Genomic DNA, 17821 nt, shown 5'->3' on the forward strand with positions numbered 1-17821 from the left:
CTATCTCTCTGATGGATTTTTTCTTTTTTTTCAGCCTCAGGATGTTCTGCTTCACCTCAATTGAGAGTTCCTTTGACCGCATGTTGTCTGCTCACAGCAACAGCTTCCAAATGCAAAACCACACACCTGGAATCCACCCCTGACCTTTTAACTACTTCATTGATTACAGGTTAACGAGGGAGACGCCTTCAGAGTTAATTGCAGCCCTTAGAGTCCATTGTCCAATTACTTTTGGTCCCTTGAAAAAGAGGACGCTATGCATTACAGAGCTATGATTCCTAAACCCTTTCTCCGATTTGGATGTGGAAACTATCATATTGCAGCTGGGAGTGTGCACTTTCAGCCCATATTATATATATAATTGTATTTCTGAACATGTTTTTGTAAACAGCTAAAATAACAAAACTTGTGTCACTGTCCAAATATTTCTGGCCCTAACTGTATGTAAATATAAAGTCCAAAACATATACAACATGTCTTATCACACATTGTCTGGACCGGCTGCCAGCGCACAGCACATATATAAAGAACATCTATTAAGGCTCTTTGGAACAGTTATTAAGGAACAATGATTAATAATTTTGAACCACCCAAGGAGACCAAAGTTTGTTGAAATATAAATTCCTATTCCTTTTGGAGTAGACCACTTTTTCAACCAGAATAAGAGATTCCACATATTTGATATATTCTCTGCAGGATGGAGGTTTTTCGAATATCCAATTTTTAGCAATTAAAGGTGCTTCTCACAAAATTAGAATATCATCCAAAAGTTAATTTATTTCAGTTCTTCAATACAAAAAGTGAAACTCATATATTATATAGAGTCATTACAGAGTGATCTATTTCAAGTGTTTAATTTTGTTAATGTTGATGATTATGGCTTACAGACAATGACAACCCAAAAGTCATTATCTCAGTAAATTAGAATACTTTATAACACCAGCTTGAAAAATTATTTTAAAATCCGGAATGTTGGCCTACTGAAATGTATGTTCAGTAAATGCACTCAATACTTGGTCGGGGCTCCTTTTGCATCAATTACTGCATCAATGAGGCTTGTGGCATGGAGGCGATCAGCCTGTGGCACTGCTGAGGTGTTATGGAAGACCAGGTTGCTTTGATAGCAGCCTTCTGCTCATCTGCATTGTTGGGTCTGGTGTCTCTCATCTTCATCTTGACAATAACTTACAGATTCTCTATGGAGATATGGTCAAGCGAGTTTGTTGGCCTAACCAGCACAGTGATACTGTTGTTTTTAAACCAGGTATTGGTACTTTTGGCAGTGTGGACAGGTGCCAATTCCTGCTGGAGAATGAAATTTACATCTCCAAATAGCTGGTTGGCAGAGGGAAGCATGAAGTGTTCTAACATTTCCTGGTAGATGGCTGTGATGACTTTGGTCTTGATAAAACACAGTGGACCTACACCAGCTGATGGCATTGTTCCTGAAACCATCAATGATTGTGAAACCTTCACACTGGACCTCAAGCAGCTTGGATTGTAGGCTTCTCCACTCTTCCTGTGAAACTTTGATTTCCAAATTAAATGCAAAATTTACTTTCATCTGAAAACAACACTTTGGACCACTGAGCAACAGACCAGTTCTTTTTCTCCTTGGCCCAGGTAAGACACTTCTGGCGTTGTCTATTGGTCATGAGTGGCTTCACATAAGGAATGTGACACATGCAGCCCATGTCCTGCATACGTCTGTGTGGTGGTTCTTGAAGCAATGACTCCAGCAACAGTCCACTCCTTGTGAATCTCCCCCAAATTTTTGAATAGCCTTTTATTAACAATCCTTTCAAGGCTGCGGTTATCCCTGTTGCTTGTGCACCTTTTTCTACCACACTTTTTCCTTCCACTTAACTTTCCATTAATATGTTTGGATACAGCACTCTGTGAGCAACCAGCTTCTTTAGCAATGACCTGTTGTGGCTTACCCTCCTTGTGGAGTGTGTCAATGACTGCCTTCTGGACATCTGTCAAGTCAGCAGTCTTCCCCATGATTGTGGAGCATACTGAAACAGACTGATGGACCTTTTTAAACACTTAGGAAGCATTTTCATGTGTTTTTTGTTAATTATTCTTATTTACTGAGATAATGACTTTTAGGTTTTCAATGGCTTGAAGTTTGAAGTATTGAACTAAACTATGGTACTTTCAGGAAGATTTAATTCCTCCTGCAGGCATTCAAATGTTTTAAGTGCACCATTACTGTTTATCTGATATAAACAGAGTATAAAAGTATAAAGTATGGAAAAAGTATAAGTATAAAAGTCCAATAGACATACAATTTCCAAATTCAGATAGCTTAGCAAACTCTGGAAGACATTCATTATTCTATATGGGTGAATAAATTGTGAAGAATTTTACTTCTCTAATTTGTTTAACCTTAGACCAAACTTTACTGATAAGACCCAATTTAGGGAATTTCGGTAGGTTATTCAATTTCCCGGCCTACTCACCAATGAACCCCCACCAACTACATTTTGGATAATGTTGCCTATAGAGTCTTTTGGTGATATTTCTTTCCATCCCCTTAGGGGTTGACACTGAGCCGCTAAAAAATATAACCACGGATTAGGTAATGCCAGGCCTCCTTCATCCTTGGGTCTCTAGAGAGTCTGTAACCTAATTCTGGAGTGACCCTTATGCCTAATCTAGTCTCAAAAAAAGTACATTTAATTTGTGGAAACGACTCAGGGGTAACCAGACAGGAGCATTGTAAAGTATATCTAAAATATGAGGCACCAGTACCATTTTAGTAAGATTAAATCTTCCTACCACCTTCTTCTCCACGGTATTCACGGTGGAAAAAGAAATGCTAGGTGAAATCCCAAGAAACAATGAAAACCCTATATTAAGGGTCACCAATCTAACCCAAGAAGAGGTGCGAAATCGGCTAAATAAGATTAAAATAGATAAATCTCCGGGTCCGGATGGCATACACCCACGAGTACTAAGGGAACTAAGTAATGTAATAGATAAACCATTATTTCTTATTTTTAGGGACTCTATAGCGACAGGATCTGTTCCGCAGGACTGGCGCATAGCAAATGTGGTGCCAATATTCAAAAAGGGCTCTAAAAGTGAACCTGGAAATTATAGGCCAGTAAGTCTAACCTCTATTGTTGGTAAAATATTTGAAGGGTTTCTGAGGGATGTTATTCTGGATTATCTCAATGAGAATAACTGTTTAACTCCATATCAGCATGGGTTTATGAGAAATCGCTCCTGTCAAACCAATCTAATCAGTTTTTATGAAGAGGTAAGCTATAGGCTGGACCACAGTGAGTCATTGGACGTGGTATATCTCGATTTTTCCAAAGCGTTTGATACCGTGCCGCACAAGAGGTTGGTACACAAAATGAGAATGCTTGGTCTGGGGGAAAATGTGTGTAAATGGGTCAGTATTGGGACCTGTTCTCTTCAACATATTCATTAATGATCTGGTAGAAGGTTTACACAGTAAAATATCGATATTTGCAGATGATACAAAACTATGTAAAGCAGTTAATACAAGAGAAGATAGTATTCTGCTACAGATGGATCTGGATAAGTTGGAAACTTGGGCTGAAAGGTGGCAGATGAGGTTTAACAATGATAAATGTAAGGTTATACACATGGGAAGAAGGAATCAATATCACCATTACACACTGAATGGGAAACCACTGGGTAAATCTGACAGGGAGAAGGACTTGGGGATCCTAGTTAATGATAAACTTACCTGGAGCAGCCAGTGCCAGGCAGCAGCTGCCAAGGCAAACAGGATCATGGGGTGCATTAAAAGAGGTCTGGATGCACATGATGAGAGCATTATACTGCCTCTGTACAAATCCCTAGTTAGACCGCACATGGAGTACTGTGTCCAGTTTTGGGCACCGGTGCTCAGGAAGGATATAATGGAACTAGAGAGAGTACAAAGGAGGGCAACAAAATTAATAAAGGGGATGGGAGAACTACAATACCCAGATAGATTAGCGAAATTAGGATTATTTAGTCTAGAAAAAAGACGACTGAGGGGCGATCTAATAACCATGTATAAGTATATAAGGGGACAATACAAATATCTCGCTGAGGATCTGTTTATACCAAGGAAGGTGACGGGCACAAGGGGGCATTCTTTGCGTCTGGAGGAGAGAAGGTTTTTCCACCAACATAGAAGAGGATTCTTTACTGTTAGGGCAGTGAGAATCTGGAATTGCTTGCCTGAGGAGGTGGTGATGGCGAACTCAGTCGAGGGGTTCAAGAGAGGCCTGGATGTCTTCCTGGAGCAGAACAATATTGTATCATACAATTATTAGGTTCTGTAGAAGGACGTAGATCTGGGGATTTATTATGATGGAATATAGGCTGAACTGGATGGACAAATGTCTTTTTTCGGCCTTACTAACTATGTTACTATGTTACTATGTTACCACCTAGAGTTGCAATTTGCAACATGTTGCCATTTTATTATTTTGATTTTTTCCATTAAGGGGAGTAAATTATTTTTTTAATAATCTGCAAGGGCCAGATGTAGAGCGACTGTCTGTTGCATCTGACACACCCGTGACAGTATCCCTCCCACTACGAGTGGCCTTCAGATACTCAGGACCAGGTTTCTCAGGATAAGAGGTGTGGAACCAATTAAGGGATAGTAGGGTAGGCAGGGTGTTATAAGATCTGCCTAGGGGTCTCCATCCCCCCCATTCCCTAGTGTTTGTGTTTCCTTCCCCTCATCCTTTCATGTTGCACTTAGCCTTTCCAAACTGTGCGTTACATTAAGAGACCTTACGCAGCCAGATGTAGAGCGACTGTCTGTTGCATCTGATACACCCGTGACACTTTGTGCAATTTAAAACTCTAGGACAATGCACCATTTGCATTAATTTTAGCTGTAGAAGAACAACAACTATACCCAGGATATAAAAACAGGCCCAAACCCCATTTTTTTGTAATACCGCCCATAGGAACCTCCATTCTAAACTGTTGAATGCTTTGGCAGCGTCCAAAGATAGCACTGCCCTTTGCCCCAAATTGTCAGCTGGTAATTGCATATTTAGGAATAGGCAAGGGAGGTTAATTGCAGTTGATTTATTAGCCATGGAGCCTATTTGGTCCGGGTTTTAAAATAAAACTCCGGAGAGTCTATTGGATAGAACTTTAGCTAGTATTTTAATGTCTACTGTTAACAATGAAATGGGCCTATAAGACTCACAAAATTGACGGTCTTCGCCCTTTTTAGGAAGTACAGTAATTATCACCTCTTGCATAAAGGGCGAGAAGGAACCCTCTGATAAGGACTGATTGAATACCTTTAGTAAGTTAGAGAGCAATGTATCACTATAATGTTTATAGACTTCAGCTGAAATCCCATCCACCCTAGGAGCCTTGTCCCCTGACATATCTGACAAGACTCTCTCTAATTCCTCCAATAGTAAAGGTCTATCTAGTGAATATTTATCATCTACAGTCAATGAGGGCAATTTGGTCATATCCAGGAATTTCCAGATATCTTCTTCTGTGGATTGAATTTGGGAGGAATATAAAGATTCATAGAGAAAGAATAAAACTTCCAGAATCTCAACTGTAGAATTTACCAAGTCACCCCTGTCTGAATACAGACTATAGACATGAGAGGGATCCAGTTTGCAGATGTAGCAAGTGATAATAAATGACCCACTCTTTACCCTTCCTCAAAAAAAGGTCACTTTTTGAAAGGCCTTTTTCCGTTCTGTTTTTTGTAAGAGAGTTTGGTTAGCAAGTGTTTGGGCATCTTTTAACCGATTCTGAGCAGAGGATGAAGGATTTTCTACAAATGAATTTCAGCATTTTTCATTTCCTGATCTGCTTTTTTGATTTTCATGCTACTCTCTGCTATCTCCCTAACAAACAGACATATCAAATAGGCTTTCATGATCTCCCATATCACCAAAGCAGACGATGTCCAGTCATGATATTATAAAAATTCTTACAAACTAGAGGATACTTTATCTACAGTGCCTTGCAAAAGTATAAAGCTCCCTGGAAATTTTCAACCTTTTCCCACATATCATGCTTCAAAGATACCAAATGTAAATTTTTGGTGAAGAATCAACAACAAGTGGAACACAATTGTGAAGTTGAACGACTTTTATTGGTTATTTAAAATTTTTGTGGAAAATCAAAAACTGAAAAGTGGGGCGTGCAATATTATTCGGCCCCCTTACTTTCAGTGCAGCAAACTCACTCCAGAAGTTGATTGTGGATCTTTAAATTATCCAATGTTGTCCTAAATGCCTAATGATGATAAATATAATCCACCTGTGTGTAATCAAGTCTCCGTATAAATGCACCTGCTCTGTGATAGTCTCAGGGTTCTGTTTGAAGCACAGAGAGCATCATGAAGACCAAGAAACACAACAGGCAGGTCCGTAATACTGTTGTGGAGAAGTTTAAAGCTGGATTTGGATACAAAATGATTTCCAAAACTTTAAACATCCCAAGGAGCACTGTGCAAGCGATCATATTGAAATGGAAGGAGTATCATACCACTGCAAATCTACAAAGACCCGGCCGTCCCTCTAACTTTCATCTCAAACAAGGAGAAGACTGATCAGAGATGCAGCCAAGAGGCCCATGATCACTCTGCATGAACTGCAGAGATCTACAGCTGAGGTGGGACAGTCTGTCCATAGGATAACAATCAGTCGTACACTGCACAAATCTGACCTTTATGGAAGAGTAGCAAGAAGAAAGCCATTTCTCAAAGATATCCATAAAAAGTGTTGTTTAAAGTTTGCAACAAGCCACCTGGGAGACACACCAAACATGTGGAAGAAGGTGCTCTGGTCAGATGAGACCAAAATTAAACTTTTTGGCAACAATGACAAATTATGTTTGACATAAAGGCAACACAACTCATCACCCTGAACACACCATCCCCACTGTCAAACATGGTGGTGGCAGCATCATGGTTTGGGCCTGCTTTTCTTCAGCAGGGACAGGGAAGATGGTTAAAATTGATGGGAAGATGGATGGAGCCAAATAAAGGACCATTCTTGAAGAAAACCTGTTGGAGTCTGCAAAAGACCTGAGACTGGGACAGAGATTTGTCTTCTAACAAGACATTGATCCCAAACATAAAGCAAAATCTACAATGGAATAGTTTACAAATAAACATATCCAGGTGTTAGAATGGCCAAGTCCAGACCTCAATCCAATCTAGAATCTGTGGAAAGAGCTGAAAACTTGCCATAATACAGATTCTAACAGTCTATTCAGTAGGACTATCAGCTGTGTATCCACCAGACTTCTGCTCAACACAGCTGATGGTCCCAACCCGATTTATAAGGCAATAAATCCCACTTATTAAACCTGACAGGGCACACCTGTGAAGTGAAAACCATTTCCGGTGACTACCTCTTGAAGCTCATCAAGAGAATGCCAAGAGTGTGCAAAGCAGTCATCAAAGCAAAAGGTGGCTACTTTGAAGAACCTAGAATATAAGACATATTTTCAGTTGTTTCACACTTTTTTGTTAAGTATATAATTCCACATGTGTTAATTCATAGTTTTGATGCCTTCAGTGTGAATTTACAATTTTCATAGTCATGAAAATACAGAAAAATCTTTAAATGAGAAGGTGTGTCCAAAATTTTGGTCTGTACTGTATATTAATTCAAAAGGGGCCTCCAAATGAATCAATATAGACACCCCTCTGGAATAAGATGAAAATACAGAATGATAGCTAGCCTCCATCCATCTCTTATTCACCAAGGATGTTCCCTCTTTGGTAAGGTGTGTATCCTGAAGACAAATTATAGAAGGGTTAAAGGATTAAATATACTGAAAAATTGCAGCCTTTTAACTCCGTCTAGGAGGTCTCTGACATTCCAACTTAAATTTCAATTGTGCCTGACATTTTGGTTGACATCAAAAGATTTACTCAGGATCCAACTATTTAATTTATTTATTACCTAACTGTATTTACTCTATTTATTACAAACTATGCAATATATTGTACCATAATATGACAACACAGAATGGGATTAAAAAAAACTTCTACCTTATGCCTCCCCGCCCTTCGATCAAAAAGATTCTACCAATCCCAATTTATTAAATGCAGCAGGGTAATAAATTGGGATTGGTAGAATCTTTTTGATCAAATATCTATCCTCCCTGCCCTTCCCCACATAAAAGTGCAACAGGCATAATCTCTCTCTCCCCCACTGCAAGAGGGCAAATCTACTCCCAGCACAGATTAAAGGACTGTCTTTGTATATCAAAGGTGTATACAAATGCATCCCATTATGGTATTACCCCTCTACTACTTTTCTTATCAAAGAGTTTCACATTACATTTTAAACAAAGTAACAATATGCTTCAACAGAATGATTAATCATCCTAATATATTAAATATTACCATAGGCTGAACAATTGGACAATTAAACTCAGAGTCCAGCTGTATTCATAAGTGAAGAAAGATCCCCCCCTCCTACCTCTCCCTCACTCAAGGGAGTATGAAGAAAAAGAAAAAGCCCACCCACAGGACCATTATATATTTTTCTGGCAGTCCTATTTTCCAGATCTGCAAAAATTACGCGGCTGTCAAGCGTAGTTGTCTTTCGTGCTGGTCAAGCCACTTCATGACTTCCTCTGCTTCTGTAAACTACTCTGAAGTGTTCCGGATACAACATAAAATAAGACAGTCATTTTTTTACTTAAGTGAACTTCATCCTTAGCTTTTGAACTTCCGTGGAGAAATCCAGAAAAAATGATATTTTGCCCCCAGGTTCTGTATGTCTCTCACACATCTTAAAATGGTATCAAGGGCTCTGTAGTGCAGAATCCTGATTAACATTGGATGAGAGGGATGCCCAGTGGGTAAGGGTCTTGAATGAACCCAGTGCGCACGTTCAATAGCAAATAAAGATGTAAGATTATCAATCCCAAACTTATTTTTAAGCCAGTTTTCCATGAATTCCATGTTTCCAGGATACCTATTATTCTTAAGTTTCCGTATATACTCGAGTATAAGCCGAGATTTTCAGCCCAAATATTTAGGCTGAAAGTGCCCCTCTCGGCTTATACTCGAGTCAAGGTGGGTGGCAGGGTCGGCGCGTGAGGGGGTGAGGGCGCTGAGGCATACTTACCTGCTTCCAGCGATTCTGGCGCTCCCCCTGTCGTCCCACGGTCTTCGGTGCTGCAGTTCTTCCTCTATCAGCGGTCACGTGGGACCGCTCATTAGAGAAATGAATAAGCGGCTCCACCTCCCATAGGGGTGGGGCCGCCTATTCATTTCTCTAATCAGCGGTGCGGGGACCGCTGATAGAGGAAGAGGCTGCGGCACCGAAGACCAGCTGTGACAGGCAGAGGGAGCGGGACGCCAGGACCAGGTAAGTATGTAATATTCACCTGTCCGAGTTCCAGCCGCCGGGCACCGCTCCATCTTCCCGGCGTTTCTGCGCTCTGACTGTTCAGGTCAGAGGGCGCGATGACGCATTTAGTGTGCACGGCGCCCTCTGCCTGATCAGTCAGAGCAGAGAGACGCCGGGACCGGACGCCGGAACGAGACGCCGGGAGCTGCAAGCAAGAGAGGTGAGTATGTGTGTTTTTTTTTCTCTTTTACTGCAGCAGCAGCAGCGACAATGGCACAGCTTTCTATAGGGCAATAATGAACGGTGCAGAGCACTATATGGGGCACAGCTATAGGGCAATAATGAACGGTGCAGAGCACTATATGGGGCACAGCTATAGGGCAATAATGAACAGTGCAGAGCACTATATGGGGCACAGCTATAGGGCAATAATGAACTATATGGAGCACAGCTATAGGGCAATAATGAACGGTGTAGAGCACTATATGGGGCACAGCTATAGGGCAATAATGAACGGTGCAGAGCACTATATGGGGCACAGCTATAGGGCAATAATGAACGGTGCAGAGCACTGTATGGGGCACAGCTATAGGGCAATAATGAACGGTGCAGAGCACTATATGGGGCACAGCTATAGGGCAATAATGAACAGTGCAGAGCACTATATGGGGCACAGTTATAGGGCAATAATGAACGGCGCAGAGCACTATATGGGGCAGAGCTATAGGGCAATAATGAACGGTGCAGAGCACTGTATGGGGCACAGCTATAGGGAAATAATGAACGGTGCAGAGCACTATATGGGGCACAGCTATAGGGCAATAATGAACGGTGCAGAGCACTGTATGGGGCACAGCTATAGGGCAATAATGAACAGTGCAGAGCACTATATGGGGCACAGCTATAGGGCAATAATGAACGGCGCAGAGCACTATATGGGGCAGAGCTATAGGGCAATAATGAACGGTGCAGAGCACTATATGGGGCACAGCTATAGGGCAATAATGAACAGTGCAGAGCACTATATGGGGCACAGCTATAGGGCAATAATGAACGGTGCAAGAGCACTATATGGGGCAGAGCTATAGGGCAATAATGAACGGCGCAGAGCACTATATGGGGCAGAGCTATAGGGCAATAATGAACAGCGCAGAGCACTATATGGGGCAGAGCTATAGGGCAATAATGAACGGTGCAAGAGCACTATATGGCACAGATATGGGGCAATAATGAACGGTGCAAAGCACCATATGGGGCACAGCTACAGGGCAATAATGAACGGTGCAGAGCACTATATGGGGCAGAGCTATAGGGCAATAATGAACGGCGTACAGCACTATATGGCACAGCTATGGGGAAATAATGATCTATTTTTATTATTGAAATTCACCGGTAGCTGCAGCATTTCCACCCTAGGCTTATACTCAAGTCAATAAGTTTTCCCAGTTTTTTGTGGCAAAATTAGGGGGGTCGGCTTATACTCGGGTCGGCTTATACTCGAGTATATACAGTATTACTTTTCATGTGGTATTGTAGGTAGTCTGTTTTAGCAACCAGCTCAGATATACGTTGGACTGACCTAGTTTGGACCCTTTGCACATTCAGGATATCGTCCTCATTAGTGCCCACTCTCTCCTCCACAGCACCAGCTCTCTCAATAATCCCATATCAGACTTGATATTAGACATGTCCTCTTTTAAAATACCTATCTGCTGGGTCAATGTAGTTAATGTAGACTTACAAAAAGACACCACAGAGAACACATCCTTTATTGTTGACTTGGGTGAGCCCTCACCCTCAGCAGCCTGCTGATTAGTTTGTTCCCAAAATGTCCTGTATCACGTATTTTTCTGGTATCAGTTGTTCTTCCACTTTATCTCTTGAAAAATTATGAGCAGTGGGGTCTTTTGGCATTACATAGATAAAATGTGTGCTTGCAGTCTCGATTTCCATGCGGGCAAACGGCTCTAATTTCGCAGCCTCTTCCCACCTCCTTGCCAGGGCTGCATTAGCTTCCTCTGCCTCTGCTATGATGCCGGCGCCATCTTGACCATGTGAGCTTACCGTGGCCCAGGATTCTGTTCTGCCTCCTGTTGGTCATTCTGCCAGCTGGGAGCTTTGGAAAGAAAGTCTACAGCCACCGGAAATGTTCACACGCCTTCTCCCGACATTCAGTGAGTGTAACACAGCGGGTATCAGGATAAAATCAGAAATATGGAAAGGAGCCTTCAGTGCTGCATCCTACTCCATGCTGCACTGGACCATGCCCCCCAAAGCATTCAGATCTTTACCAAAGACAGATCTCCAATCTCTAAATCATTATTAGATTGATAGAATTACCCACAGACTGAGGTAGACATATTACTGTAGAGCATTTCTAGAACAAAGATAGTTCCATAGAACCTACCCCAAAAAATAGCCATCAAACGCAAAATTTTGCAGCACAATGTAAAAAAAAAGCTATTTCGAATGCAACAAATCATTTACACAATTGAACAATGAAAGCCACTAGTGTATTTTTAAATCTTTCTTCTATGTACCTCAAGTTGTATGGATCATATTCAACTGAAGATTTGGGAACAGCAGGAGTCATATACAGAAAGCCCAAATTCTTATTTCCCAGTAGTATGCTGATAATCTGGAGGGGGTCATTAATGTCTGCATTTATGACATCTTCTGCACTCTCAAATAAACTAGTTGGAGGTGAGGATACTCTTTTATAAGAGCTAGATCTTGAAAAAGAAGTCCTTGGCTGCTTTGGTGGAGTTGGAGATATAGTTCTACTCACATCCATCTGTAACTAAAGGATAAAAAGTATATTAGTGATGAAGACTAAAAATATTACAATCACTGCAGTAAACTAAAATATATATCTCATCAATGGAAAACAATTCAAAAATAAGAAACTACAGGTGCTTCTCACAAAATTAGAATATCATCAAAAAGTTAATTTATTTCAGCTCTTCAATACAAAAAGTGGAACTCATATTATATAGAGGCATTACAAACAGTGATCTATTTCAAGTGTTTATTTATGTTAATGTTGATGATTATGGCTTACAGACAATGAAAACCCAAAGTCGTTATCTCAGTAAATTAGAATACTAACATGAGCTTGAAAAATTATTTTAAAATCCGAAATGTTGGCTTACTGAAATGCATGTTCAGTAAATGCACTCAATACTTGGTCGGTGCTCCTTTTGCAATCAATTACTGCATTAATGCGGTGTGGCATGGAGGCAATCAGCCTGTGGCACTGCTGAGCTGTTATGGAAGCCCAAGTTGCTTTGATAGCAGCCTTCAGTTCATCTGCATTGTTGGGTCTGGTGTCTCTCATCTTCCTCTTGACAATACCCCATAGATTCTCTATGGGGTTATGGTCAGGTGAGTTTGCTGGCCAATTGTGCTGTATTATATATTAATATGATTTCAACACTCCAATTAATGAATGCGAATGATAGAGATATTGATTGGTTTTGTTATATAATATACAGTATATATGTATTTTCAAAGAGTATAGCAGAAAGCTAATTGAAAACTTGTCCAGCCACATGTCAATTGTTCCAAATGGTCAGTCTAAACAAAGGAATTTACATTTAGTGTACACTTTACACTTATCTTCAAAGATGAGAGATCTTCATAGGCCTACATATGTTGATTGGAGGTTTTAAAGCTCCCAGGGATGCCAGGTGGTGAAGTCTTATCTATTTGGCTTTAAGGGTACCGTCACACTATAACATTTCGATCGCTACGACGGTACGATTCGTGACGTTCCAGCGATATCATTACGATATCGCTGTGTCTGACACGCAGCAGCGATCAGGGATCCTGCTGAGAATCGTACGTCGTAGCAGATCGTTTAGAACTTTCTTTCATCGCTGGATCTCCCGCTGTCATCGCTAGATCGGTGTGTGTGACACCGATCTAGTGATCTAGCGATGCGATCCAGCGATGCGTTCGCTTGTAACCAGGGTAAACATCGGGTAACTAAGCGCAGGACCGCGCTTAGTTACCCGATGTTTACCCTGGTTACAAGCGTTAAACTAAAAAAAAACAAACAGCACATACTTACATTCTGGTGTCTGTCAGGTCCCTTGCCGTCTGCTTCCCGCACTGTGACTGCCGGCCGTAAAGTGAAAGCAGAGCACAGCGGCTGTGCTTTCACTTTCACTTTACGGCCGGCAGTCACTGAGTGCGGGAAGCAGACGGCAAGGGATCTGACGGACACCAGAATGTAAGTATGTGCTGTTTGTTTTTTTTAGTTTAACGCTTGTAACCAGGGTAAACATCGGGTAACTAAGCGCGGTCCTGCGCTTAGTTACCCGATGTTTACCCTGGTTACCCAGGGACCTCGGCATCGTTGGTTGCTGGAGAGCTGTCTGTGTGACAGCTCCCCAGCGACCACACTACGATTTACCTACGATCACGGCCAGGTCATATCGCTGGTCGTGATCGTAGGTAAATCGTATAGTGTGACGGTACCTTAAGGCTTCAGTACACATTCCATGATATAGAACAAAGCCTCAGATAACATTGAATGGACAGATTTTTTACATATAAATGGGAGGTATGCTTGAGACAGGGGACACAGAGGCAGAGAGATGGAAGAGTGAGGACACTGAGAGAGACCAAGGTTGATTTGAATTTCTACCATGCTAATATAATGTATGACTTATGACTTTATTGATTATTTGCTATTTTGAGTGACTGTTTATAATTATTATCTTTTATTAAATAAATTCATTTTAGTTTATTCAATTGAGATGAATTGAGTGAGAGCATTTATTTATTCATCACAATTCTTTGAACCTTAACAAAACACCAATCCAGCACAGTGATGCTGTCGTTTTTAAACCAGGTATTGGTAGTTTTGGCAGTGTGGACAAGTGGCAAGTCCTGCTGGAGAATGAACTTTCCATCTCCAAAAAGCTTGTCGGCAGAGGCAAGCATAAAGTTATCTAAAATTTCCTGGTAGACGACTGCGCTGACTTTAGTCTTGATAAAACACAGTGGACCTACACCAGCAGATGATATGGCTCCCCAAACCATCACTGATTGTGGAAACCTTAACAAGAAAGAAAAAGACTAGACCAATAACGGTATGCACACCCATAGAATATTTCTTCCTTGTTTATGTATTCTACTTTACTGGCTAGGTTTTGCACCCCATTTTTCATGATCTGCGCAGGAATAATAATTAAAAAATCAATATTTATTCTATCAATAAATAAATATTTTAATGAAAAAAGAATCTAAACAATAAAAATACACATATTTGGTATCGCCGCATCCACAACGACCAATAAAACTATACCAGTAGTTAACCCCTTTAGTGAACACCATAAAAAAAAACAAGGCAAAACACAATGCTTTATCATCATACTGCCGAACAAAAAGTGGAGTAACACACGATCAAAAAGACGGATATAAATAAGCATGGTACCACTGAAAACGTCATCTTGTCCCGCAAAAAACAAGCCCCCATACAGCTCCATCAGTGGAAAAATAAAAAAAGGTATAGCTCTTAGAATAAAGGGATGCAAAAATAATAGTTTTTTTTAAATAAAATACTTTTTATAGTTTAAAAGCTCCAAAACATAAAAAAAAGATATAAATGAAGTTTTGTTGTAATCGTACTAACCCGAAGAATAAAACTGCCTTATCAATTTTACCACACATGGAATGGTATAAACGCCCCCCCAAAAGAAATTCATGAATTGCTGGTTATTGTTCATTCTGCCTCCCAAAAATCGGAATAGAAAGCGATTAAAAAATGTTATGTGCTTGAAAATGGTATCAATAAAAACGTCAACTCGTCCCGCAAAAAAAACGAGACCTCACATGACTCTGTCGGCCAAAATATGAAACAATTATAGCTCTCAAAATATGGTGATGCAAAAACTATTTTTTGCAATAAAAAACATCTTTTAGTGTGTGACAGCAGCAAAACATAAAAACCTGCTATAAGGTCTCTTTCACATGTGCTGATATTTCCGGTAGTGCCGCATCAGTACCACAAGGAAGGGCACCAGGGAAGAAGCGTTACAGTAGGCAATGTTACCCGGCGCCTTGTGCTGAACACGGCTCTCATCCTTCTCCCCTAATCTGCCAGCAATCGGCACAAGCAGGGGAGAATGATGAGAGTTATATTTAGGTAATAAAAGAGACAGCAGGATGCGGCTGATGGGACTATTACTCCCATCAGCCCACCCCTGCTGCTGCTAATAACAGTGACAGCAGGAGCGGCGGATGGGAGTATTCATCTTCCGCTCCAGCACTGTAAATAAATACGGTAATTTTAAAAAAAGGCATGGGTTCCCCTCTATTTTTGATAACCAGCCAGACAAAACTCACAGCTGAGGGCTGCAACCCTAAGCTGTCGGCTTCAGCAAGGTTGGATATCAAGAATAGAGGGGTCCCCACGCCATATTTTTATTTATTTAAATACATAATTTTAAAAAAATGGTGTGGGGTCCCCCCATTTTTGACAACCAGTATTGCTAAAGCTCACAGCTGGGGGCTGGTATTCTCAGGTAAGGGGCCATGGATATTGACCCCCCCCCCAGACTAGAAATAGCAGCTCACAGCTGCCAAGAAAAGTCACATCTATTAGATTTGCCCGGCTATTCCCACTTGCACTGTAGTGGTGGCAAGTGGGGTAATATTTGTGGGGTTGATGTCACCGGTGACATCAAGCACACAGCTTAGTAATGGAGAAGCGTCTATAAGACACCTATCCATTACTAATCCTATAGTTGTATGGTAAATAAAGACACAGCCAGAATAAAGTCCTTTATTTGAAAAAAATGACACAGACACCTTTATTATTCTCTATTAAACCATACTTACTCCAACACACAATTCGTGCAAAGCCCTCGATCTCCTGTAATAAAAGTAAAATAAAAAAAACAACAATATACCCATACCAGTCTGTCGTTGTGTCCCACGCAGTAATCCATGTCTGGGGAATATACAGTTTTCAACCTGGACGGTGTCAAGTTGCGACTGTCCCGGCTGAAAACCACTGGTAAAGGAGCTGCTAGGAATGCAGCGTCAGTGATCGGGGGTGACGTCATAGAGCTCGGTTCCCAGCTCAGGTCACTGAGCTCGGTTCCCAGCCGGGCTGAGCTGTGATGAGATCCAGTGAGATCCCCACTAGCACAGTGAGAGCTCACGGCTTACAGTGCTAGCGGGGATCTCACAGAAGTAACCGCAGCTCAGCCCAGCGGGAACAGAGCTCAGTGACCGGAGGTTACCTCTATGACATTACCCCCAGTCACTGATGCTGCATTCCCAAGCAGCTCATTCACCAGTGGTTTTCAGCCAGGGTGGTCACATCTTGGCACCGTCCAGGTTGAAAACTGTATATCCACAGACATGGATTATGGTGTGGGACACAACGACGGACAGGTATGGTATATTGTTGTTTTATTATTTTACTTTTATTACAGGAGATCGAGGACTTTGCTTGGATTGGGCATTGCAGTAAGTAAGGTTTAATTAAGAATAATAAAAGGTGTCAGTCATTTTTTTCAAATAAAATACTTTATTCTGGCTGTGCCTTTATTTAACATTACAACTGTAGAATTAGTAATGGATAGGTGTCTTATAGACATTTCTCCATTACTAAGCCGTGGGCTTGATGTCACAGATGGCATCAACCCCACAACTATTACCCCACTTGCCACCGCTACAGGGCAAGTGGGAAGAGCCGGGTAAAGCACCAAAATTAGATGTACCTTTTCTGGGCAGCTGCAGGCTGCTATTTCTAGGCTGGGTGGGGAAATATCCATGGCCCCTTACTAGCCTGAGAATACCATCCCCTAGCTTTGAGCTTTAGAAAGGCTAGTTGTCAAAAATGGGGGGGACCCCACACCGTTTTTTTAATTATTTATTTAAATAATTTAAAAATATGGTGTGGGACCTCTCTATTTTTGATATCCAAACTTGCTGAAGCTGACAGCTGAGGCTTTCAGCCCCAGCTGTGAGTTTTGTCTGGCTGATTATCAAAAATAGGGGGGAACCCACGCCATTTTTTTTTTTTAATTACCGTATTTATTTACAGCGCAGGAGCGGCAGATGAATACTCCCATCCGCCGCTCCTGCTGTCACTGTTATTAGCAGCATTCTCCGTTGCTCGCGCCTATCGCTGGCAGAGCAGGGAAGAATGAGGAGAGCTGTGTTCAGCACCCAGCGACAGAGAACAGCGCTTACTGTAACGCTTCTTCTCCGGCGCCGATGCATGTCATATGGATGACATCCATGTGTGTTATGTGTATGCACATGTACAGGATGTTTTATGACCTGTGCTGACATAAAAAAATGGACATGTCAGCGTGTTTTGCCCACGGACACATGGTCCGGGGAAACACACTGACATGCGCACAGACCCATTCACTTGAATAGGCAAATAGAGCTCCGTTACTTCCAAGTCTCTCCGCATGGCTAAATAGCACTATACAGCCAGATATGGGGTATTG

The 17821-nt window shown here is 41.4% G+C and overlaps 1 protein-coding gene across 1 annotated transcript in view; it reads right to left on the minus strand.

Annotated features, from left to right (window-relative positions):
* The window catches only part of DNAH6 (dynein axonemal heavy chain 6), a 621891-nt gene that overhangs the window by 574900 nt on the left and 29170 nt on the right, over positions 1 to 17821 (minus strand). Inside the window, exon 3 of the mRNA XM_069743176.1 lies at positions 11882 to 12141. Coding sequence (XP_069599277.1) covers positions 11882 to 12141 — 260 coding nt within the window. The remainder of the gene's footprint in view (positions 1 to 11881; positions 12142 to 17821) is intronic.

This window comes from Ranitomeya imitator, chromosome 1 (genome assembly GCF_032444005.1).
Source record: "Ranitomeya imitator isolate aRanImi1 chromosome 1, aRanImi1.pri, whole genome shotgun sequence".
In the NCBI taxonomy this organism is placed as follows: domain Eukaryota; kingdom Metazoa; phylum Chordata; class Amphibia; order Anura; family Dendrobatidae; genus Ranitomeya; species Ranitomeya imitator.